A 24,511-nucleotide genomic window follows, 5' to 3' on the forward strand; every position below is an offset into this window, starting at 1 on the left:
AAAAAGAAAAAAGCGGGAAGTGGCGCTGTGGCTCAAGTGGTAGAGTGCTAGCCTTGAGCTGAAGAGCTGAGGGACAACGCCCAGGCCCAGAGTTCAGGCTCCATGACTGGACCCCCCCCCCCAAAATGTGTATATGGGCAAGGCACAAGTGGCTCACTCCTTTAATCTTAGTGATTCAGGAGGCTGAAATCTGAGAATCATTGTTTGAAGGAAGCAAAAAAGTATATGAGAGACTTAACTCCAATTTACCACCAAATAATTGGAAGTAGAGCTGTGTCTCAAGTGGTAGAGTGCTAGCTTTGAGCAAAGATTGCTTAGGGACAGCACACAGACCCTGATTTCAAGCCCCAGGATCAGCACCATCATAAAACAACAACAAAAAATAAAACAAAACATAAAAGCAAGTAGTATGCTTCTTTTTGTGATTTCAAGAAGAACAAAATTCTGTTGTCATTCCCAGACTATAGCTGCTGCTCTGAAGCTAGCTGACCATCAGGTCTGTCATTCTCCATCATACCCTAAAGAAAAACTCTAACAGCTATTCTTGGGAAGATTTTCACTAGAGTCAATACTTGCTGTACTTACATTTGTTGCAAATGGGATAGTTTATAACTGGTATGAAAAAAATGGTGGTGGCATTTTTTTCTTTAATGGACCCAGTTGATTTGGGATATGTTTTTACTGATAGAGTTCTATGATCTGGGTCCTTGGCTTCCAGACTTCTTGTGAGTTACAAGACTAGCTGCCCTGTTCGTTGCCCACTGCCTGTGATATAGTTGTGTGAAGCGTCCTGTCTCGAGTCTCAGATGCTACTGCTCAGCTTCTGTCATGTCACACTCATCTGGCCCTGGTTCATCTATACACTGTGCCATGATGCTTCTCTGATTCTGAGCAGCAAACCCAGACAGGGTTGAAAATGGAGAAATCCTAGATTCAAACCTATTGGTCCACTCTCCTCAGCCTTTGGTCAAAGAGTGTGTATGTGAGAGATATGGACAAGAGTAAGCAAAAAGGAATTAATGCAAGCCACACAACTGAACTTCAGTGCCAGTAAAGACTGATTTGAGCCTGCAGCTCAGCCTGTACTGAAGAATGGACATACATCCACTCCACATGCGTTAGGAGACAGGCATAAGATATGGGCAGTTCACCCTCAAATCGCACTGTATGTAGTGACTGTTGCCACATTTACAACTTTCTGTTTGCGTCAATGTACTCTTCTAAGAGGTAAAAATTGTTGAGATTTCTAAAATGGAGTTGTTCTACTTTCTGAAAATGCACAACCTAGAGTTCAGCTCTTTCCTTAGACTTAAACTCACCCAAAAATAGACAAAATCCTACAATTCCTACTTTTTTAAACATTGTTTAACTGAGAAGCTCCAATTCCCTGTGCATGCTTTCTCTTCTGTAACAAATAATGTACCAGGGGGGTTCAAATACAGGTGTGCTCACGGTGCATTCTGATTGGCAGGCATTACCAACTGCTAGCCCAGACACTGCCAGTGCCCCCAAGCAAATTCTTCTTCCAAATCATGAAGGTGATTAATTTTCCTGTGAACCATTTTCCTCCTATTTTTGTAGCACTCAACTCAACACCCTCCTCACATTTTGTCCTGCCTCATTTCTTCCCAACAGGCCATGGGTATGCCTGAGATTTCCACACAAGTTTTTCCAGGCACACCATGATCCTAGCAAGGGACAGATGCCTGGCTGCTCACCTGGGGGATGATATCCATCTTCCCAGATCCAGATACAACATAGCGAGAACCCAGGTACAGGGCATCCAGTGGGGGTGGCTTGTGTATTCTTACAAATTGAAATTTTTCTTCTTCTTCATCTATGGCCTAAGAAGTGTACAGAATAATGATTTAGGGAGATTTCTGCCCCACAGCTTCTAGTTTGAAGGAGGAGAGAGAGAGCAAGCACATCAGTGCATTAGTACATTCATTTGGGTAAAGAATGGCTATCACATCTCTGTACCCTCATTCCCCTTCTTCCATAATTTGACAATTGGAGAGACCACCCTTGGCCTCTGCCATGTTAGATGGGAATAGGGTCACTGACAGAAGGAGGAAGAGGATGGAAAAGCTACAATCTGGGGCATGGAGCTTTCTTGTTCATTTTGCTCCTGGAAAGATGCCACAAATAGTAACCAAGAGATCAATGATGGGGCAGGGAACACAGCTGGGAGAACCCTTGTGTGAGGGGCATGGACCATGGCTAAACAAAGAACAGGACTGGTCACCCTTGTGCAGGTTCCTGCTTGGGAGAGAGAATCCCATGCTCCTTCCCACCTGTTTCCTGTGCGCCCACCCTGCCCCGCTCCTCCTGGTTGTCAGTGTCACCTTCTGAATGCTGCAGTCACAGGGGACCAGGTAGAGGTGCAAGGTGACTTCATCAGGACTCAGGTAGTAGTACAGCAATGTGGTGCAGATGATGGGGATGAAGTGCCGGGCGCCAGGAATCATCCTCAGTAGAACTCCTATTGGTGAGAAGCTGGGATTCTCCAGGACTGCACAATGTGACTCCACCCTGGCTGGCTTCTCCAGCAGCATGCCCTCCTCTTTAAAGTGGGCCACATAAAACAGATTTGAGAGTTGTGCACTTCAGGTCCCATCAGGCTTGGCGGGGACAGTAGGATCTCACAGTTTAGGATCAGAGATCTTCCCTGGGACCCAGTGTATAGTCTGAATGACTGAGTCCTCCTAAAATTTCCATGTGGAAATCCCAACCCTTCACTCCCCCTACCCACCAATATGATGGGGTTAGGCAAGAGCTTTGGGGGGTGATCAGGACATGGAGATGTTAGTGAATGGTATGCATGGCCATATGAAAGAGTTCCAAAAACTTCCCTGTGAAGGTGCAGCTGGTTGACAGCATCTGTGCTTGGGAGAATGCTTACCAGATACTGAATCTACAGACATCACCATCTTGGATCTCAGCCTTTAACAATTTGATAAATCCATATGATATTAATAGTGTTATCTAGGGGCTGGGAATAGGGCTTAGTGATAGAGTGCTTGCCTAGTATGCATGAATGAAGCCTTTTATTGGATTCCTCAGTATCACATAAACAGAAAAAGCCAGAAGTGGTGCTGTGGCTCAAATGGTAGAGTGCTAGCTTTGAGAACAGAGAGGCTCAGGGACAGTGCCCAGCCCCAGGACTGGCAAAAATATAGTGTTGCCTAGGATATGCTATTTTCTTATAGCAGCCTATAGAGACTATGGTAGGGAAGGAAGAAGGGCCTCAGATGCTGTGGACCATCTGGTCTCTGGAGTGGGACTATCACAGACACCTTAGGCCTTGAGTCAAACTCATAGATAAGCCAGTCCCAGGCCTTAGAGCTGACCAGACACAGAACCTGTGGTTCCCTGTGCTGCTGTGGACTCTCCTTGTAAGTGGTGTGGGCAGGTTTGACTCTAAGCAGGTAGAGAACTGTAGGTGGGAGGGGCTGTGGGAAGATGGAGTGACCAAGGGCAGACTCCACTGATCAAATGTCTGGCCACCATTGAAACTCTTCTATTGGGAAGCACCATGGCATCTGCCATTGTGGAGGTCATGGCTCCCCCTTAGGAAGCTGCTACTTCCTGGCATGTCTGTCAGGGTTGTCTAAGACTTGAATAAGTATGTGCTGCTATCCAGGACCTTGAGTTCAGCGAGGTGAAGTTGAGATAAAGGGACAGTTGGAAACAAGTTTGGATGTGTGATAAACAATAGCAATATTTGATAACTCATGGACATTTTTGCCTCAGTCCTTACCACAGATTGATTGATTTTTCCTGGAAAATATGCTGCATTTACCATGTTTCTGGGATAGGCAAACACCTAGACATGCATTTAAATGCCAATGACCCCAGGAATTGATGTTATAATACAGAAATAACGTGATAAATATTTTAATGATAGAAGGCTCTTTTTGTTCTCTAAACAGTACCTACATATTTCCTTTAAGATATTTCTTCATAAATAGCTCTTTGAGAACAGAGACTATGTGTGAAGCCCTTTGCAAATTACTCTTTTTAAAGAAATCGATGCTGTTGCTTTATGCAGTCAATGAGCATTAGCTTCACTTGTATATGATTCAGTGTCTTTGCTTATTATTCTACCTTGCACTTCGGAGTTCATGTTCCATTTTCTCTAGGTACATATTTAAGACTTTTGTTCAAGAAGTATTTGTTTTTGGTAATCTCTCTGCTTTTAATTTACTGTAAAGATCTTTTTAACTCAAAATAATTGTATTTTTGCAATTCACAGTTCTTGATGGACAGTTATTGCTCAGGACCATGAAGACATCTTTCCACTGTCCTCTGCCTTCCACTGTTGCTGCTCAGGAGTCAGTCAACATAGCTCCCTAGGTAAGCTTTCCTTCTGTAGGCAGTAACCTTTGCTTAAGACTTGGGATTGACAAGTTTTGCTATAATGTTGATTTGTTTCTGTCCCTTTGTTTTTTCTTTTCTTCTTTGCACTTTTTAAGTTCTCACCCTGAGAAGTCTTACATTTCACAGTAATATCACAGTAATTCTCTTGGTAATTATCTCTTTTATTATTGCATCATTTCTATTCTCTCAAGCATATTATTCTAGAATTCTAATTAATTATACAGTTGTTTTCATCATGGTATCCTCCAAAGTATGTAATCTTTAAACATGTTATCTGTCAATCTCATCTGTTCCTATTTTATCATTTGTACTATTTCTTGCTTCATGTTCATATTTTACCAATTTTAAGTGTATTTTGGACACATATATATGTTCTATTCCTGATAATTTCAGAGACTGAAATTTTAATGGGTTGATTTGTATGATGCAGTTTTCTGCTGGCTGTCATTTCTGGTACACTGTAGTTTTTTTGTGATATTTACTTTTTCCCCCGACATTGTCTTGATATGTATCTCAGACTGGAACTTGTGATCTTCCTGCTGGCATGGATATGAGCCATTGTACCGAACGTTCTCTGTGAGGATTGGAACTGTGAACTTGTATTTCTTATGGGAAAAATAGTGGTTGGCTATTGTGACCATTGTCCATTTTGAGCCATTTTTGTGTGACTGCAGATCTTAAGTATAATCTGGCAACATTATGTCTTCTCCCTGCCTGACAGGAGGTGATAGTTTCTCATTGATGATTGACTCTGGGTACTCAATATTTTTAATTAGTTCCTCTGGTCTTAATTTGTACACAGATATGTAGTAGAAAATATTTTAAAATGGAGGCACTGAGAGAATTCTATGTTTCCTGATGAGACTGTGGATGTAAAGAGCACAGAATAAACTTCTACTAATTATCACTGAGGACATAGCTTTATATTTGGGAAACTACAAGGTAGTCTAGGCAGAAATAACTGTATGACTTGGAGACATATGGTTCCAATTATGTTTAGGGGAAGTAGGGAATGAAGAACAGTTACCAACTTCCATACCCTCTCCACCTTGCTAGCAAGCTCTGGGTTGCTCATCCTCTTTCCTCACACTCTATACTATGCTATATAACATTTTTGGGCCCTTCTCCTACCAATATCCTCCTATATTTCCATTCTTTACCTTGGAGGTTCACAAAGTGAGGGAGGTGCACAGCAGCTACAGTTCCTTGCTCAGCCCTGATGCCAAACAGAGGCCCTGCTATCATCCAGGTGTGCTGCAGACAAGTCTTGTCCAGGCAAGTGTCCCAGGAACAGAATTCAATGGTGATGGTCACTGCCCTGCTCACCATAAAGCCCAGACCCATGTTGGGACAGTGGTAGAAGCCGGCCACAGGGAAGTGAACACTGTAAAGAGGGAGAGGCAGATATCAAATTACACAAATCCACCAAGCCCCTTCTGGATGCCAAACACAGTAAAGCAGCTATGGGTAGTCCAGAATAGCTAAACCTATTCCACCCAAGGTCACAGGTTTAGTCCTGGCTCCTCTGTTCTCTGAGGAAGTCATTTAGCTTCCCTGATCTCAGTTTCCTCATCTATAAGTGGTAGTCACCATACCTTACATAGCTGGGAGTTATGAGTAATGTAATGTAAATCAATAGATTATCACATGCTTGGGAGCAGGTGGTCAATGCTATTATGATGGACATGACAAAATAGGAAAGTGTTGTTATTTTTTAAAGCGTATACTTATGTTTTGAAGAGGAATTTTACGAATAGTGACTAAACCTACATGCTATTGCTCATGAGCAGGCTTTGTAGCTGAACACAGATCAAAATGATTTTTCCCAAGGATCCCCACTTGGTGTGTAGTTGGGTGGTCAGATGATAGCTTCCGAAGTCCAGGTGGAGTGCCTTGTTCTTCCCTGCTGAGGCAGTGCCTGTGGCAGTGAATGACGAGTGACAGCCTGTTGGATTGAGCTCATGGTTCTGGCTAAATTGTTCATTATGAGACCGGGAGACCTTGGAGGACAGGGTTGCCATGTTCCTCATGACTTCACAGGTATTCTTAATAAAAAGGTTGCTTTGCACCTAGTGCTTATTAATAAAGCAGGAACATACAGATTATAGGATACTGAAGTGAGATTGAGGAGAGAAACCAATCAAATACAATGAGCAGTCCTTATCAGTAGCTGGTTAGGACAAATATCAGCAAGAAGACACCTTCCACAAAGGAGAAAATGTGAACCAGACTGCATTTAGATAACAGGAAAGACTTAATGCCAGTTTTTTAGGAGGCGAAAATTATGTTGGATTAGGAAAAAAAGGTCCTTATTTGTGTTAGTTGAGTTGTATAAGGCCCTAGTTAAAGCTTAAGAAATCATCTAATATATGGATTGAAAATACTGTAATAGTAACAGAAGAGGAAGAAAGTGATTGAAAGTAATTTGGAAAATGATCACTGGAGCTAGATAAAGGAACAAGGATATTCCTAACATGTTCAGCTTTTGTGTGTGCTTGAAAATTTTATAATACTCCTATTTTTCCCACGATCAAAGTACACATTAAAAGCATGCTGTCTGAAAATGGGAGTCAGGAGACTGTGGGGAAATTTCAGCTTGTGGTAGCAGAGCCCCTCACTCACCAGCACAGGTGCCTTTCTCTGTCAATCAGCTCAGTATTCACAGGCCCAATGGGACCCAAGAAGACATTTTCTATTCCTAGACAATCCCCGGGCAGGATGGTTGGTGAGGAACCAGACAAATGCAAGAGTTCCAGGTCTGATGCTAGTCGGGCATCTTCCTCTGGAAGAACAGGACACTTTATTTCTAGACTGTCCAATGAGGTCTTCCCAGGAATTCATAGCTGGCCTATGCTGGGCTTTTCTCAAGCCTAGCTTTCCTAAGTAAATCAGGAGTGTGTTTGTAGCCTCTGTCTCTGCTGCTGTGATCACTTTCCCACTTTTGACCATACCCATCCCACTATCCCACTCGCCCACACTCTGTCTACTTCTCCTTCCCACTGGTATAGGCTTGTACTTCCCACCATGTTGCCTGTGGGAAGGATGGAAGAGAAACTGGGCTCTACAGATGGATGGACATGGATAGAGAGAGTTTCTCAGGCCTCAGAAACCCAGAATAGAACATCAGACCCTGGGGCAGGGTCTGACACAGGATACAGATGCTGGAGGCAGGTAACACCAGCCCCTGAGGCTGGGAAAGAGGACAGATTTTTCTCTAAGCCCTTGGAGCACATGATCTTGCATGATATGGACTCTTCCAGGTAGGAAATCTTCTCTGGTGCACATGATGGTCAGTTGATTAAGAGGAAATTCTACCACAGTTGCCCCTCCCCAATCCCCTTCAAATACCTGAGTTTAGTCTCTGCTCCTGGAGTGAGGTGGCACTGTTATCTATCTCTCCTCCATCTGATCTCTCAGTAAGGGTCAGATCACGTGTCTTCCTATAACAGAGAGATGTTGACTCTCCCTTAGATGTAGGGGATATTTTTCACAAAAGATCCCAAACACCCTACATTACTTTAGTTCTGTAGTTTCTTGTTTCCTTCTTACCTCTATTTATCCACCATCCAATGACTCTACCTCTTGGCTCTAGAGCAGCTGTAAAGGCTCAGCCCTGGCTCTGGGTCAGCCAGGCCCCACACTTACCACAGTGTTGACATGAGCAGCTCACGTCTCTTTTCCTCTAGAGCCTTCAGTTCCGCCTTCTCTGTGTCACTCAGAGAGGTCTGGTCTAGCCTGCACGCACAAGGGAAACTTGGTTCGCTTGGGTTCCACATCACAGGATCTTCAAGCCCTCAGGCCCAGGACTCTGGACTCTGAGACCTGCTGGAGGCATCTGTCTCAGTCAGGTCCCTGGGAATCAGGCTCTGAGGAGGCTGACTAGGGAGTGCTGTTGGGCTAATACCAGGTCAGAGGAAGGAAGGGCAGCAGAACTGCGCAGAAGAAGGCACTAGCTTCAAGGTGGACTCAGTGTAGGCACTGGTCAGCTCACAGGCAGTTCTGAACCCAGAATGACCCTTTGGACCTGTCCTGAGTTGGGAGGAGGGGCTGAGCTTTTATGATCCATAGGGCTCAGGCTTCTAACAGGTCATCCAAGGAAAGAGACAGGACCATGGATGAGGTTGTTCATGTTGGTAGAATGTGAGCATTAGCAAGCAGCATTCCTAGTGCTGGGAAGCATTTCTTAGTTCCTCAAGAGACTTTGGGTAGAACTTTAGTAAATGTCGAACAGCTGTGCACAGTAGGGGCCTGGGTTTTATTCTAAGAACCTAGAAGATCCATTGAAAGGAGAGTCCTGGTTTCCATCTTACAGACTTCAGGAACTGTAGTTTCCATCAGATCTGGGATGGTTACAGCCCTCTCCGGGCCTGTCCATCCTGGTCCCTCAGTGAGGATAGGTCCTTTTTGCTTGGTTGCTGTGAGGCAGGACAAAGCATCTAATCACCATGATCATCATTACTCTGTCATGGCAGCGCTCCCATTGGAAGGTAATGGAATCCTGAGAGTGTAAGTTTGCCTCTGTCCAAAGGTCTCTCAGTTTTATGAGGACAGGAAGGGGATACAAACTTCACAAGATTTATAGTAGCTAACTTTCTCAGAGGTAGCCAAAGTATCACAACTTAGTGTTGAGCTATGACCTGAATACAGATCTGCTGGCAAAGAAAGCTCTGGAGAGGAGAGGGGATGCAGGAGAAGGTGATGGTTCTGAGGGCTTGGTAGGATGCAGGCTGTGGAGTAAAGTTCACCTGGTTGTTAAGGTCAGTGTCAGCTGCAGGAGAATTAGCGAGCAGACACGTTTTATTATTGATGCCATTATTCTGTTCTGATTACTCTTTGAAGGTGAAGAACTGGCCGAGGGAAGCCACTGGGCATGGAATCCCTTGACCCTCTCAGCTTAGGAAGGTACGGGGTTCTGAAAATGCAGACTCTGAGCACATAGCAGGGCCTGTCCAGGAGCTACAGAAAGCCTCAGCTAGTAGCTGTCTATCAGCTTCGATAAGAAAGACAGTGGAAGAAACACTTGAGAGACAATATGGGGAAAGGGGGCTTGTTGAAAGACAGGCATGAGGAAGATGGAGATTATTCTGGCTTGTATGAACCCCAGGGCTTGGGGCCAGCTCAGTGTCAGCTGCACATAGCATTGTCCAGCCTCTGGTGCTTAAGCTCCCCTTTTATTCTCAGGCCTGAACCCATTAGAGGTCCACTGATGTAATTCAAACCTGTGCCAACGTTTAACTTTACAGTACCTGTATTTTGCTTCACAGTGCTCAAAACAGCTCATGAATATGTATTTTTGTGCTGATGGGTCGTCCACACTTCTCCCCTTCCCAGTGTGTCAGCCACAGGAGGGCAGGGCCTTCCACTGGGTCTCTAGTGCTTGACCTACTGATTGGCACACAAGAGCCATACCGTGAATGATGACATGAGCAAATGAATGAGTGCAGACGTGCTTGAGTGAGGAGAACTGGGAGTCTCTGAAATTATATTGCCTCAATGACATGATCTCTCTATCATATCTGACTCTGCACACTGTGCACTAAAATACATTTCATCCCATTGCAATCCATGAGTTAGAAGTGATAGTCCCATAACATAGAGATGGAAACTGAATCTCAGAGAAAACAGTGATTTGCTCAAGTCACATGGTGTGAAAGTAAGTGGCCTAGCAAGCAAGGACTGGCCTGACTGAGCATTTACTGTCCCTTTTCTTCACATGTAGGGCTGCCAAGAACCTCCCCTCTGCCCTTCTTCTGCACCCAGACTAGAAGGGACCCCCATGTCCTTACCGTAGGAATGTGAGTTGGCAGGCAGGATGCCTGAAACCCTCACAGAGCAGCTTCACACCAAGGTCACCCAGTTCATTCTTTCTCAGGTCGAGTTCCCTCAGCCTGCAGCTGTTGCTAAGCACAGAGGCCAGGTCCTGGCAGCAGCTGGAGGTGAGGCCACAATTGGCCAGCCTGCAGCAGAGACACACAAGCTCACTGTCCTTATGGCTCTCTCATCTATGTAAGTGGAGTCTAATTCATGTTCTCTGTGGATCCTGAGGTGTCATTAAAGAATGAGATGCTTTCCTGGTTGAAGAGACCTGGAAAGTTTTCATTTCCTCATTTAGCCAAGACTTTAGGATACAGCAACCACCCTTACTTCTGATAAGATTCACAGGATTTTTGTCCCTCATCCTCTCAACCTTGTGTTAATAATTTACCCAGTGTTCTAGCTGTAACCCTGGGTTTATTTGTTAACTACACTGGCCTGCCAAGTACCTATAGGCAGTGAACAATGGCTCTATAGAGGTATGTGGAAGTTAAGGGAATCTCATACCCAGGAAAATAAATTCAGTGAGATTCTAATATATTAACTAATATTGAGAGGAATACAAAAGGTCTAGTGGAACTGAGGATCAATCCTGGCACCCCAGTACATGTGGAGGTTTGGAGTCAGTGCTGTCGCAGACCAGAACCATGTCTGAACCCAGTGTGCTGGGCTGGCAGTGCCAGGCTCTCAGGCCTTCCTTCCTCATCTGGGTGAATAACTCAGGTCTCCCACAGTGCAGCTGCAGAACCAGTGGAATCAAGGTGGGGGGCCCTAGTCTGCTTCTGGACCCAGAGGGCTGCATAGCTGGAGCATCATGGATCTGGAGGGCTCCATACCCACGATGTCCAGGGAAGTCTGAACCTTCTCTGTTCATGGGCCAAGAGTCACAAGAGGGAATGAACTTACAGGATCTAGGCTAAGATCCTGGGCAAGTAGAACCAGGCTTAGAAGTTAGATTTAGCTTCAAGTTCTATTGATGCTGATACCTGATATGTATCCTTCTTGACTCAATTTCATAGTCTGTAAATGTAGTAAAGTTTCAGTATTATAGATGTGATAGAATTCCCACTCTTCCTGGGATTGCTGAACCCCTGATATTAGGAGATCTCAGCTTGCTCTCATGCCCTTCTTCTAATCCCACCCACCTCTTGTTCAGGAAGATTGACGGGAAGCCAGCAATGGCTCTGTGAAGATCAATATGTGGTATTGGGATAAAGGAGAGAAATGCAGGTAGAACCAGGGTTATGAATATCTGATCTTAGAAGCCAAAAGTGACCCCCATGGAAACTGAAAGAGTGCGTGCACGCATGTGTGTGTCTGTGAATAATTGTGTGCAGTAGGAACAATAACTTTTTGAGTTTTTTGAAGAAGTGTGCTACACTTTTTTAGTACTGTGTCCTGACAATGATGCAGCAGGCACTGAGAGACACAGGTTTTATTCTGGCACAGTGGTAAGTGTAGAATATGGTGAGTTTCGGGGCCCTTCCACAGGAGGATGTATCATTGGATCGAGAGTTGCAGATGGAGACCTGACAGGCAGCTGTAGAAGGTGCAGGAAGGAGGTAGGGAGCTGACCTTGGAGACAGGTTATGCTTCTTTAGTTTGGATACCAAAGACGTCTCCCATTTTATCGTCCCCTTCTCTCCTTCATCAAATAATAACTGCCTGCCCATTAGCCCCACCTGTTTACTTTTTGGTCCCTCTGAACTTCCTCACATATCTGAAAGTCCAAGGTGAGCTGTATGGAAGGTGTGTCCCAGCACTTGGCATTTGAGAGCACTTGTCCACAGACAATTTTTTTTCCTCACTGTTCCCAGTGTTGAGATATCAACGGTAAGCCCAGAAAGTCAGCATCCAGGCAACATGAGCATAGCTCATTGCTTACTATCTTTAGCAAACTGTGGAAAGATTTTTCTTTAGGTGGTCATAAGGCTTGAACCCAGGGCCTGTCCATTGTCCTTCAGCTTTTTTGCTCAAAGCTAGTGCTTCATCACTTGGAAACACAGTGCCACGTCTGGTTTTCTGGTGGTTAATTGGAAATTAGAGTCTCATGGACTTTCCTGACCTGACTGGCTTTTATCCGTGATCTTCAGATTTCAGCCTCCTGAACATCTAGGATCATAGGTGTGAGCCACTTGTGCCTGGCTTCCAAAGATCTTTGTTTACCACAATAACGCTTGCATCTCTCCAAGTCTTGGTCAGATGGTGGATCCATGAATATTTGATGGCTACAGAAACCAAGCCAAGTTCTGTACTTGGCTTTTGCCTTTGATCGCTTGCCCATCTCCGTTTTGGGGATAGCCCAGCCCAGCTCTGACTCACCTCAAGGTCTCCAGATGGCACTGGGGGTGTCTTAGGGTCTCACACAGACTCTGCACTGCAGAACAACTCAGTGGATTGCCACTTAAGTCCAATTCCTTCAGGCTTCCACTGACCTTGAGAGTGGAGAAGAGAACCTTCCACGAGGTATCAGTGAGTGGGGCCCACATGGACCTGAGGCAGAGAGAGGACCAGGAGAAGTGTATCATGGGTAGACAGGGTCTGAGCTGGGCAGCCCTGTACAATAGTGCAGGAGTTCTGTGAGCACCAGGCCTCCATGGACAGTGCCATTTCCAGGACTGACCATCCTACATAACTGCCCTTTGTCCCCAACACCTGACCCCTCCTCTATGTGGCTGCTCATTCTATCTCTTAAGTTGTGCTTCAAACTACATAATGATATTCTTGTTTCTTTTCAGATATCTCCACTTCAGTAGCCCAGTAACTCTTGACCCAGTAGGTTTCAATATGTCTCTAACTATCCAGCTTTCTCTCAAGCCTGAAATGCTTGTATGTAGAGGGAGATGAGACTCTGAAGCCAGCAGGCTGCATGCTAGGCCTAGTTCTGTAAACATTTATTAATCTGTAAAACCAAGGTAATAATAGTACCTGCTGTGAAGAGGGTTTGTGAGGATTATGAAGCATTCCTGAGCCCCCCAAAGGTGTACATTCTGTGGAACCTTTTAACAGCTTCAGAAATATAAACAGTGCATATTCTTAAAAAACATTACAGTAGTCCAATAGTGACTGTAGCAAAAGTTATAAACTATATTATTCCAATTTAACAAAATGAATTTAATGTAAAAGATACCAATGAATAAAATTTGCAAGTGATATCTTTTTTGATGCTTGTATCACATATACATTGTTTGAAAAAAAATTAAGACTTGATTATCCAAATGCATGAGGTTTAATTATGAACCAAGGAACCCGGAAGCCTCTCCTCCGCCAACCTCACTCCTTCCTATCACAGGCTGCTCCACAGCTGGGGCCAGTCTTCACCATGTCTGTGTTCAGCAGCCTCCTTCCTGCCCCCTGCCCTTCCTGGCTGACTCAGGGCCTTTCACTTCTCTCTACTTCAGGAGCAGAAGCTCCAACTTTCCCAAGATCCTCTCCAATCTCCACAAGCCATGGTCCATTCCAAACTCGCTGGCTCTGACCTGGTATCCCTGGCTCCTTCTGCACTCTCTGGATTCTGTCCTATTCCTATTCAGAGCTCTTCTGAAAACCCATGTCAAGCCTCAAACTCAACTCATGGTATCACCATGAACAATTAGAAACAAACTTACAGGTAGGAGACCAGGGCAGTGGTGGGATCAGCCATAAAGCTCTCCCAAGGGAACAGCACATGACCTTTGGACTAGTGTTATATCAGCCTTCTCAGTAAAAGGAGGTATAGCCTAACTAAAGCTGATTACAAGATAAACTATATAGCATGGTTCAATTTCCCTATAGGAGGACATAGAAAAATGACTCCATAGGTATACTTCATTACTGCATGATATAATTGTGATTTATATTTTCTTTTTCTTTCTTTTTTTGGTCTGAGACAGGGACTTGAATTTAGGATCTGATGCTTTCACTCACTGGTTAGTGCTCTACCAACTTAGCGCACCTCCAAACCTGTGATTGACATTTCCTTCTTTGTAATTATCCTTTCTCAAGGAACATGGGTTATTATCATGATAAACCTCTTTATAAAGTCTGAAAATAGAGGAATCATATAAGTAGACCATTTCTTCCTTTGAGATCTTTCCCTTTCTGCTCCCCATGTTGACCACTTCTTCCTCTGTACCTTTGTTATTGTATTATATTGTATCCCTGTATTGGCATTGCTGCCTGATATGTCTTCTCTCCTAGTTTCTGAGCACTTTAAGGATTTTGCTCTACAATTACGATATTTAAGGCCTGGAAAGCTGAATGCTTAGTGAGTGAATTTTTGAAGAGTTAAAATCATCAGCTAACACACCGCTGCCCAGGGCTGGCATGGTGAGAGGCAGGGGACATTCTCAATGCAGTTAGGTTGAGGGTGGTTAGAGAGCACTACACTTCCAAGCTCCCATTTGGATTCAGGTTGACTGCCTACAACAGACATAAACAAGGAACCAGGATTCCAGGTAAAACTCAACATTTCTTCTCAGACACCTGTATTCTGAGGTGATGAGAAATGGTCTCAAGGCCAAGGTCACTGAAATGGGGAAGGGAGTATCTGAAGTGCCTGAGTGACAATTTCTGAGAGAAAGCCAATGAAAAGCGAGGCTCAGAGGCAGGTTTTTCTGAGTCTTGGAGAGGTTAGGACCATGTGAAGATCAGCATGAAGTTGGGAGAGTGCCCAGAAGAGGAGGTGGAGGCCCTCTTAGAGCTAGGAAGAGGGACTGCAGGACTAGGCAGGTCGGTCAGTCACACAGTTGTACCAAAGCTCTTGGGTGGGCAGACAATGGACGTCAGTTTGGGCAGTTAGAAGTCACCAATGACCTCCATCCAGAGCCCTGGGGCCAGATTGAGTGTGTTTCTGGTGCACAGAACAACGGGGCTCTTGGGACACAGAGGAGCTGGAGGAAGGGTTTGGTGGGATACTCACAGAACTACTCCAGGGAATCTCCGTACTTGTCTCTGCGGTCCAATCAGCTGAAGCCTCCTCACATGGCTGCAGAATTTAATACAGAAAGTGGCCACCAGAAGCTCCATGTCTGTACGAAGGTACATTCTGGCTCTCAAGAACCTTTGCATAACTTGGGTCAGAAAGTCTTCATCCTGAGTCTCATAAAGACAGTGAAGCACTTCCAGCGAAAATGGCTGCTCGTACCTGGATTTCATCTCTGCCCAATATAGCAGCTTCCATTTCTCCATCTGAGGCAGCTGGTGGGTAATGCATTTCATCTCTTTTGTTACTTGTTCACTTAAAAGACCAAAGAGGAATTGAATGGTTGGTTCTTCAAACAGGCTATGCTTTCTATACTCTACTGGCAAGTCTTTCTCTGCTATCAGGAAGTTAGGATATTCATCCCATAAAGCAAAAACCACTGCTGCGAGGAACTCCTGGAAACAGAGGTGAGTGAAGCTGTAGCTCATAGATTGGTGGTCTTGAAGGATACCAATCCCTATGAAATTGGAAATGACATCCTGTCTTAAACCATACTTCCTCAAGTCATCTATAGTGAATACAGTCTTTCTCAAACGGATGCCTTCAGCAGCCAGGGAGCAGATCCCCATGAGATGTGTCCCCATGAGCTGAGCTGGGAGATTCTGGACAAGGTAGTGCAGACAGAGGGCTGTGGTGGTCTGGGAGGTGAGTGGAAGCTCCTCCCCTCGCTCCATCTGTTGCTTGAGGCATGTGCAGACCAGCCACGACACCCAGGGCACTAGACACAGAGTCAAGAGTTCGGGGTTTGATTCAACCAAGCTAAAGGCTTTGAGTGCTTGGCTCTCATCTGAGAAATATTTGTAGAAATATTCCTTCCTGCGGAACTCAGCGAAGCCCAGGACTTCCACCTGACATGGCTGCTTCAAGATAGGGATGAGCTTAGAGAGTGCTGTGGTCCGCGCTGTGATGAGCAGGGAAGCCTCAGGAAGCATGATTCTACTCAGCAAATTGCTCAGTAGCATGTAAATTGGCAAATTACTCAGTAGCATGTAAATGGGCTGACTCTTGCTCCAGGGTAGAACAAGGCAAGACTTCTTCCTCTCTAGAGTCCATAGTAACTCATCCACACCATCTAAGATGAAGAGCAGCTGCTCTGGCCTAGACAGGATCTCATGAATGGGAACTTCTGGGACAGCTGGGTCATTTTCAAGAAGCTCAGCCAGACTCAAAATGCCATGCTGGTCTAGCTCCCTGCAACTGATGAAAAAGATGTGCTGGAATAGGTCCCTGTACAGCCGCCCTTCTTCCCAGGCTGCTCTCACCTGCCTGGCCAGAGTTGATTTCCCAATTCCGGCAGACCCATACAGTATGACTGTTGGAGATTGTCCCTGAGTGTCTAGACGTGGGCCAAATAAATCTTTGATGTCAATCAACTGTCCTCTCTCCTCCACTTCATCCTGATGCCAGCTTTTCCTGAAGAGGGGCTCCTGGCCTTTGGGGTAAGGTTTTTGTAGAAGTAGCAGTTGAGTGAAATACTCATCTTTCCAAGGGAAAGACTTCTTTGTCTTCTCGTTCTTGGATCTTATTTTTCTGGCTTCTAAGTAAGGGAGAGTAGAGGGAACATAAATGAATGGGTTAGAATGATTTATGATTTATTTGTTTGTTAAACAATCATGAACTTTGTGCAGACTCTAAGCTACATGTCACATCAACTGCAGACCGTGGAGCATTCTTGGTAGCACAGTGAGGGAACATGAACTTAGACAGAGAGGATTCTAGTTCAAGTCCTGATGTGACCAAACCAGATGAATGACTTTCTTTCCTTTTTTAAATATGTATCAAGGACACTGCTTCAGTGGCTAGAATAAAGACTGAATTTCCACTGTTTCTCTGACTACTTGAAGGCTATGAGAGCAGGCTTAGATAGTTGCAATGAAGACCTATAAAACATACTTTGGGTGGTGAGATATAGGGCCTTGTTTTCGGGGCCTGGACTCCTCCCTTAACATTTTCACTTGAGGCTGGTGCTTGACCCTTGAGGCATATTCCCCCTACTGGCTTTTTGTTGATGAATTGGAATTAAGAGTCTCATAGACTTTTCTGTCCAGGCTGGCTTCAAACTGTGATTCTCAGATCTCAGATCCTGAGTAGATAGGATTACTGGAGTCTAGCAAAAACCCACATATGATTGTTCTGTCTTTACACACATATCTCTACCTGTGCTTCTAATATTTCAAAAAATGCCATATGGGTTTTGTACTTGTTCTGAGATGCTATTTTATTCAAGTGCTCCACCGAAGAATTCCCTTAGAATTTAAAGTCAGGTGAAAATAAGCAATTCTTTGTTGAGAGGTGACATTGACCAAGACCCATTGTATTCATTAACTGCTTTGATTAATGGCCACACCTTTATACAACTAATAAAAGTATTTAAAATGCAATTCTATAGAATCAGCCTTTTCTTATGTATGAAAGCTACCATTAAATCCCTTTTATATATGTCCATTGTGCTACTTGCTTGGACACTCACCACTAACATAAATATCTTTTATTCCTACTAATTTGTCCTCCCACTTTTTTCATTTCCATTTTTGCATATATCATTTTAACGTTTAGTTCATTTGCATGTTTCTGTAAGATGATTCTAGTCCTTTCTTCCTTCCTTGCTTTTTCCTTTCTTTCTTCCTTCCTTATTTCCTTCTGAAGCCAGATGGACTAAGAAAAAAGGAGGTATAGTCAGCTTACAGCAATTACAGGAGATATTCCTTCATTTCCATTAAGATTATGGGAACAAAGTCATTTGGTGAAGCAGGAAAACTTAAGGAAACTGAGGCCTGGTGAAAGCAACTTGGAAATATAGCATTTAGAAACATAGAAATGGTATCATTGCTTCAAGAGACAACAGGTTGCATTCATTCCTGATGGATGCATTTATGTATGCCTTTCTGAGAAGAATGCCTTCCCAAACTTAAGCCACCTGGCTTAAAAGGCAAATAGCAAGGTGCTGCCTTATCTCAAAGATAGGATTTGTTTTTTGGCAGGATGCATTCGTACTTGGAAACTCAGAAAATAATGTCAGATGTGGTTAGAGTAAAGACAAAGAAACCAGCTTTGCATAACTTGAAATCTAGACCCCCTGCCTTTATCCTATAAATGCCCTAACAGTCCAAGGAGTAGTGTGTCTCTCACTATAAGAGCATGCACTCCTGAATTTTTTTTTCGGTAGGGTGCTTGAATTCTGGGCCTGGGTGCTGTCTCTCAGCTCTTCAGCTCAAGCCTAGTGCTCTACAACATGAGCCACAGCACCACTTCCAGCTTTTTCCGTTTATGTGGTGCTGGGAATCGAACCCATGGCCTCATGCATGTGAGGCGAGCACTGAGCCAACTTCCCAGCCCTATGAATTCTTGCATTTAAAGGAAACTACTCAACTCATCTCCACCCAGTGACACTTTATTCTTTTTTCCCCATTTTGGATGAGGAGTGGTATGACTTATGAAGTTAATCAATATACATGGAGCATGGACCACATTTTAGAACCATGAAGTCTATGAGTTTATTCCTAAATTCATGTAGAACAAATCCTATTAATTGAACATCTCTAAGATTTCCAAGGTGGCATCTCCTAATGCTGAGAGGCAGTGTAATTGATGGTTAAGACCATGCCACTGAACCCTGTGTGCCCGTGGCTTTGGTGTACCTGTCCTCATTACCCAGATGTCATAAGGCATAGGACTTCAGTGCTTAATAAGATAGAGATGTGGACTATGGTGAAGGAGACAGTGATAGTTTAATTCCAGCTCTGCCACTAACTGTGTGACTTTAACTTTAGAGCTTTGTTCATCTCTACAGTGGGACAATAGTTGTCTTTCTGTCACAGAGTGGTTGTGAAATTGTAGAGCATGCAAGTGAAGCCCTGGGACCAAGACCTGACCTGGATTGAGGTCATTTGAAGGAACATGACTTGTTATAGGCACCTGGATAGAGAGATGCTGAGGGCCCCTGTGGGAACCAAATACTACTTTCCTGATCCCAGGCCAGTGCCCTGCCCACTAAGCCAGGTGGTGTGTTTCCTGTTCTGAAGAATGAACCTGCATTTTAATACCCGGGGCTTCTTGGAGGCAGTGTCAGAGTCCATTATTGAGACTTCCAAGGAAAAGTTGGTAGAATTGTTTCAGAGGATTTCTAGGTCTTTTGCGTTCAGTCTTTCAATCAGGTCCCCAGGGGACTGACTCTTGGTTCATGCCTTTGCTGTTCCCCTCAAAAAAACAAGTAAAGAAAGAAAAAGAAAGAAAGAAAGCTGGTGCTGGTGGCTCATGCCTGTCACCCTAGCATTTCAGGAGGCTGAGAGCTGAGGATTACAGTTCAAACCCAACCTGGGCAGGAAAGCCTAGGAGAGTCTTATCTCCAATTAACCACCAAAAAGCCAGTGGTGGAGTTATGAGTCAGGTGGTAGAATGGTAGCTGATGGGAATCTGTGTTGCTTTTTTTTTTTTTAATGAACCCAGTGTGGCTCCCAGGGCCTACTGAGTTCTCCCCACCTCCCTAGAACCCCTTATTGTAAACTATCATCTGAGCAGTTCTTGGGAATGCACACACACCCGGAATCATCTAAACTTAAACCATTCTTTTCAGCCACCACAGAGGGCAATGTGACCTTGTGACCTAAATGTTCATCATAATGAACATGACTGCCTTCTACTGTCCACCATAACTCAATTCAATATGTGTCCTTGACAAATTATACTTAAGCTTCAGATCCACTTCATTCCCCACTCTTTGTTTCTCTGACCCTGCTCAGTGTTGCACGGATTCTTCTGCCATAACGATTAAAGCCTGCTCATGTCTGCTGAGGTCTCTGACTCCTTTGTCTCCTGTCATCTACTTGATTGTTCCTAATGCTCATGACTCAGTTTCCAACAGATGGCAACCTCATCAGGAACAGTGTTCCCCCGGTGGATTCTGGTCCTTGTAGGGGATACAACATTCCACTATCTCTCTCCCACCATCTCCCCTTTTTTCTTTCCTCCCAAGAGACTTTCTGAGCGCCAGTTGGTTCCTCCTGCTTACTATAAATGAATGATGGTCAGAAAGGGACCCAGAATCCCTGGTTCTAGCTTGTGAGCTGCTAGGAAAGGATGCTAGGCCTTGACGTAGGCAAATTGACTTGATAGGCAAACTCAGTTTTAAGAGACTCTCTCTCTCTCTCTCTCTTTGTCTTTCCTCTACTGTCTTCTCCTCTTCTTTCCTCTCTCCTCTTTCTTCCTTTCTCTTTTTTTCCTTTCACAAATAGTGGCTTTCAGAGAGCCAGACCAACAGGGGCTTTTTACACTCCTTTGAGCCTACCAACATGGGGGATTTTGCACCCCTGTTCATCCCATCCAATTATCCTCCCCACCCTGTGGCCAAAATGTTGGCTCTGTGCAACTAGAAGTCTCCACCTTCACCAGCTCATGTCTTCAGCTGCCTAAGTAGGTGAGGGAAGATCTTGACCTAGGTCTTTATTGACTGGATTTGTAAACTCTGCTGTTAGCTATTTCCTCTAGCCCCCCCCACCCTCCCCCCACCTCTCAATAAAAGTTCTACCAGGGTTGCTTGTTTTTATTGAAGTCAATGGCTTCAAAAGGGAACCTTCACAAACCTTCCCCTGTATTGGGTGGCGTGGCTGTGACAATACTCGCCAGTCTCCTTGTGAGCCTCATCTTTCTTCTATGTGAACTCTGGGAGTCAGTGGAGTAGCATCCAGAGCCAGACATGCAGGCTCCTAACATTGATAACACCATCCCTTGTAATCATTTTTTATTCTTTCTTTTTAATCAATGGAGTAATGTCTGTAGTCAGATCTCCTGGCTTCTGCCAGTGATAATTCTATCTCTAGTGATCATTCTTATCTTAACCTTTTACATTACTAAAAAAATATTTTCAGAATTTTTTCATCAATCTCATAACAGCCATCATACAAGCCTACGCCCTGGAGCAAGTCAAGGCCATCTACTACTGCAGGCCACTGAACGCTTCGCTTAACACCTCCCTGACCAATGCAGAACTGGCCCCTGAAGACCCTGGCCCCAGTGATCTCAGGGGCCCCTAAGGCAGCAGGAACTAGCCAGAAAAGACCACAATGCCCTTCAACTTTTTATATCCCTTCAGGGTCTGAAGTGATGGGAATCTGTCTTGATTGTTTTTATAACCCAATGTGCTCCCATGGCCCACTGAGCTCCCTTGCCCTTCCTGGGACCGCTTATCAGGAACTCCCATCCTGAGTAGTTCTTGGGATCATTCTCACCTAACACAACATAAAATTCAAATCACAAACAAAACTAAATTTAAATAATTCTTTTCAGCCACAATAGATGGCAATGTAGACTTTTGGCCTAAATGTTTGTCATAATGTCTACTTTACTGTCTGCTACCCTTGAACCTAACTCAATTCTACATGTGTCCTTGAAAAATTGTACCTAAGCTTCAGATTTCTCCCCTCTTTGCTCCTCTGATCCTCCTCCGTGTTACATGGTGTCCCTCTGCAGCCATGATTAAAGCCTGTCTTGTCTCCATTTGATCTTTCTGAACACTCATGACTCAGTTTCCTCACAGTATCCTTGAGCAGAAAAAGCTCAAGGACAGTGCCCAACCACTCAGTTTAAGCCCTAGGACCATAAGTACCTGAACACACACACACACACACACACACACAGACACAAAGAAACACACACACACACACACAGATACATAGACACACAGACACACAGAGTCAGTCAGGTTGGCCTCACCTATGTGGTAGTTTTCATCTGCTTTAGCAAGAGGCCGTTGTATCTCTAATATTCTTAGATTTCTTGACTTTGTGTCACATCCATAAACTTTTTCTGAGTGGATGACCCGTGTCTCTGGGGATGTGGAATGTTGGGCTCCTTGTTTAGTGATTGATGTTGTTGGCGTTCCTGAGTGTGATTGAGAGAGTGGTTTTCTAGAGAGAAAAATGACAGGAATGAAATGAGTTAGGAGATTTGCTAGGGCAGTTGAGGAACTCCATGTTTGAGGTGATTTGGGGGGACCCTTGACAGAGACTGGCCTATGGGGAAGGACACAGTGAGGTTGGAGGCTTATTAAAGGCAGGGGCAGGAGCCAGGGCACTGAGGCTGGTTTTCTTTACATTACTAAGGAGCCATGTCTTAGCAGTGGGCACTAAGATCCTACAAATGTGCTGCAGCCTGCACACAATTCCCCAAAAGCTCATGCAGAAAGTGAAGCTCTCATATGTGCTGCTAGGAAACGTTCTGATTTGAGATACAGGAAATCCATGGCCCTGGTCTGGTTTTCACTGCTCCTCTGTGTAATTACCATTCCTCTCTCAGTCTTGGCACTCACATGGGGGACTATGAGCTTCCACCCTGCAGTTATATGAATCGTGATCAGAGCAGCAGCAGTGGCAATAGCAAAAGCAATAGCAAGCACTCCTAGTTGTTGAACATTTGACTCTGGTAAATGTTTACTTTATATGATCACTTTTAATTCCTACAAATCCAAGGGGCTCATCTCTTCATTTTACAGATGAAGAAACAAAGGCAGACAGTGAAGTGATTTCCCCTTCAGCTCCCAAATCTGTACTCATAACTTCATTGCTGAGCAAGCACTCCTCTTGGAAGCTAGTCTTGAACTCATATCTATCCCTGTAGTGCCATTCTGAATGGCAGTCTCTCCCCTGTTCAGCCCTGGAAGACTTTATCCTGGGTGTTATGGGAATCACATGGGGTCTGGGAATGCGCTGGAATAGAAGAGAATGTGGGACTCTGTTGTCCAGTAAGGCCTCCCCAGTCAGCCTCCCAGCTCTCATCTAGGGTGAGCTGGAATCCTTGGACTAGGGCCATGCAAGTCACCACCTGAGGAGAGGTTGGCATTTAGGTATCAATAGGAGTGGGTTGGGCTCTTGCTTACTTACTTGATATCCATAGCCGTTAGTCATTGGGCCACAACTTCCATAGGCCACGTACCTGGGGTTAGATCCTTGCCTCTGAACTAAGCCATCAGTCCTGAGGTTGTCTTCATTCCACTTGCTTTTTCTGACTGAACAACTTTGCACCTGGCGGTGCTTTTTAGGAGTGCTTTGTTGAGCAGCCATAGCTGGAACTCTTTTAGAGCCTGCTTCTGTAGTAGCTCCAGGTGGTGGCCCCCAAAGCTTGGCTTGTTCCCTGTACAAGATCTCCTTAGAGACAAACACAGAGGGTGGGAAGTGAAGGGCATGAGGCAGGCAGAGGACTTGATCTCCTTGTGCCTTGGGTCCTCCCAATTCCCAATTGGAGACTCTTAGTGTGGATAATTTCTGTTTGCTGGGTAAACAACTCCTAATCAGCATTCAGAACCCAGTCTCTAACCCCCAAGGCATCAGCTAAAAATGGTGTGGGTGGAGGGAAGCAGAGAGATAGGAAAAGTCATAGTAAAGAGGAGCCCTGGGAGACTGGAAAACACTCAAGGTGGTCAGATTATGTGGGGCTCCTGGACAGGGCCCAAGAATAGTCAGGAAATGTGAAGTGGAGCAGGAAACAGGAGGAGGATGGGAGGATAATGGAACGGAGGCTGCAGGAGTAAGGGACAGCAATATAGGTAAGGGTGGTACTCACTGATTAGCATTAGGATCCTTGCTGTTCCATGCTTCAAGATTCCTGAAATCCCATCTTGAGCTGCAATGCTTCTTGGAGGCTGTGTGTGCTGTGTACTGTGTGTGTGTGTGTGTGTGTGTGTGTGTGTGTGTGTGTGTGTGTGTAGATTCAATGCTAAGGCTAAGCTCAGAGCTCAGGACTGTGCTCTGGGCTGCCCTTTTTCAAGTGTCTTCAGAACTCTGTGGGTCCTAGGCCACCAAGAAAGAAGGAAATACCTTCCTGTACGCCAAGCAGAAAGTACACTTCACTCAGAAAAAAAAAACCCACACATTCGAGGGTGTGGCCACAGGAGGGCTGGGCCAAGACACATCTCCACAGCAGCAGGTGCATATATAGCACACAAGGCACACAAACATCCTGCCACCACCCAGAACTTGCCTGCAGAACTGGGGCGCAGACTCCAGCCCAGGACTGGGCTCAGGATCACAGGGCCCTGTGTCTACAGGGCAGTTACTAGTGGAAACTTTAGAGCTGGGCCAAAGGTTAGTTACTGCTTCATCACCACAAACCCAGGCAGGAGGATGACTAGCACAGAAGTTTTACCTCTGTCATATGAGCAGCACTCCAGGGCTGCAGAATTGAGAAGGATGTCTCATCACTCCATCTGCTGCTATGAAATTACTCTGGGAATTTTCTGCTGATGTCTTGGTTTCCTCTAAGAAACCAAAGCTTTTGAACACAGATCTGACCTGTCAGGATAGTGTATCTTTTCTTTTGTCTTCACCCTACACTACTCTGGGCAGTAAATGATTGCTGGGGTAC

At 44.8% G+C, this 24,511-nt stretch overlaps 1 protein-coding gene and 1 pseudogene across 1 annotated transcript in view; both read right to left on the bottom strand.

Moving 5' to 3' along the window:
• LOC105983215 overlaps nt 1–1,475 on the bottom strand; it is a 2,131-nt pseudogene extending 656 nt beyond the window's left edge.
• Nucleotides 1–23,042, bottom strand: part of LOC105983308 (NACHT, LRR and PYD domains-containing protein 1-like) — a 28,211-nt gene extending 5,169 nt beyond the window's left edge. Inside the window, exons 1-12 of the mRNA XM_013013144.1 lie at nt 23,032–23,042; nt 21,866–22,059; nt 15,095–16,694; nt 12,517–12,687; nt 10,167–10,337; nt 8,026–8,115; nt 7,332–7,411; nt 7,003–7,162; nt 5,541–5,764; nt 3,263–3,272; nt 2,346–2,604; nt 1,719–1,844 (exon numbers count right to left, since the gene is read on the bottom strand). Of these exons, the coding sequence (XP_012868598.1) occupies nt 1,719–1,844; nt 2,346–2,604; nt 3,263–3,272; nt 5,541–5,764; nt 7,003–7,162; nt 7,332–7,411; nt 8,026–8,115; nt 10,167–10,337; nt 12,517–12,687; nt 15,095–16,694; nt 21,866–22,059; nt 23,032–23,042 (3,096 nt within the window). The remainder of the gene's footprint in view (nt 1–1,718; nt 1,845–2,345; nt 2,605–3,262; nt 3,273–5,540; nt 5,765–7,002; nt 7,163–7,331; nt 7,412–8,025; nt 8,116–10,166; nt 10,338–12,516; nt 12,688–15,094; nt 16,695–21,865; nt 22,060–23,031) is intronic.
• Between the last annotated feature and the right edge of the window lie 1,469 nt (nt 23,043–24,511).

Source organism: Dipodomys ordii, unplaced genomic scaffold, assembly GCF_000151885.1.
Source record: "Dipodomys ordii isolate 6190 unplaced genomic scaffold, Dord_2.0 Scaffold19, whole genome shotgun sequence".
Lineage (NCBI taxonomy): Eukaryota > Metazoa > Chordata > Mammalia > Rodentia > Heteromyidae > Dipodomys > Dipodomys ordii.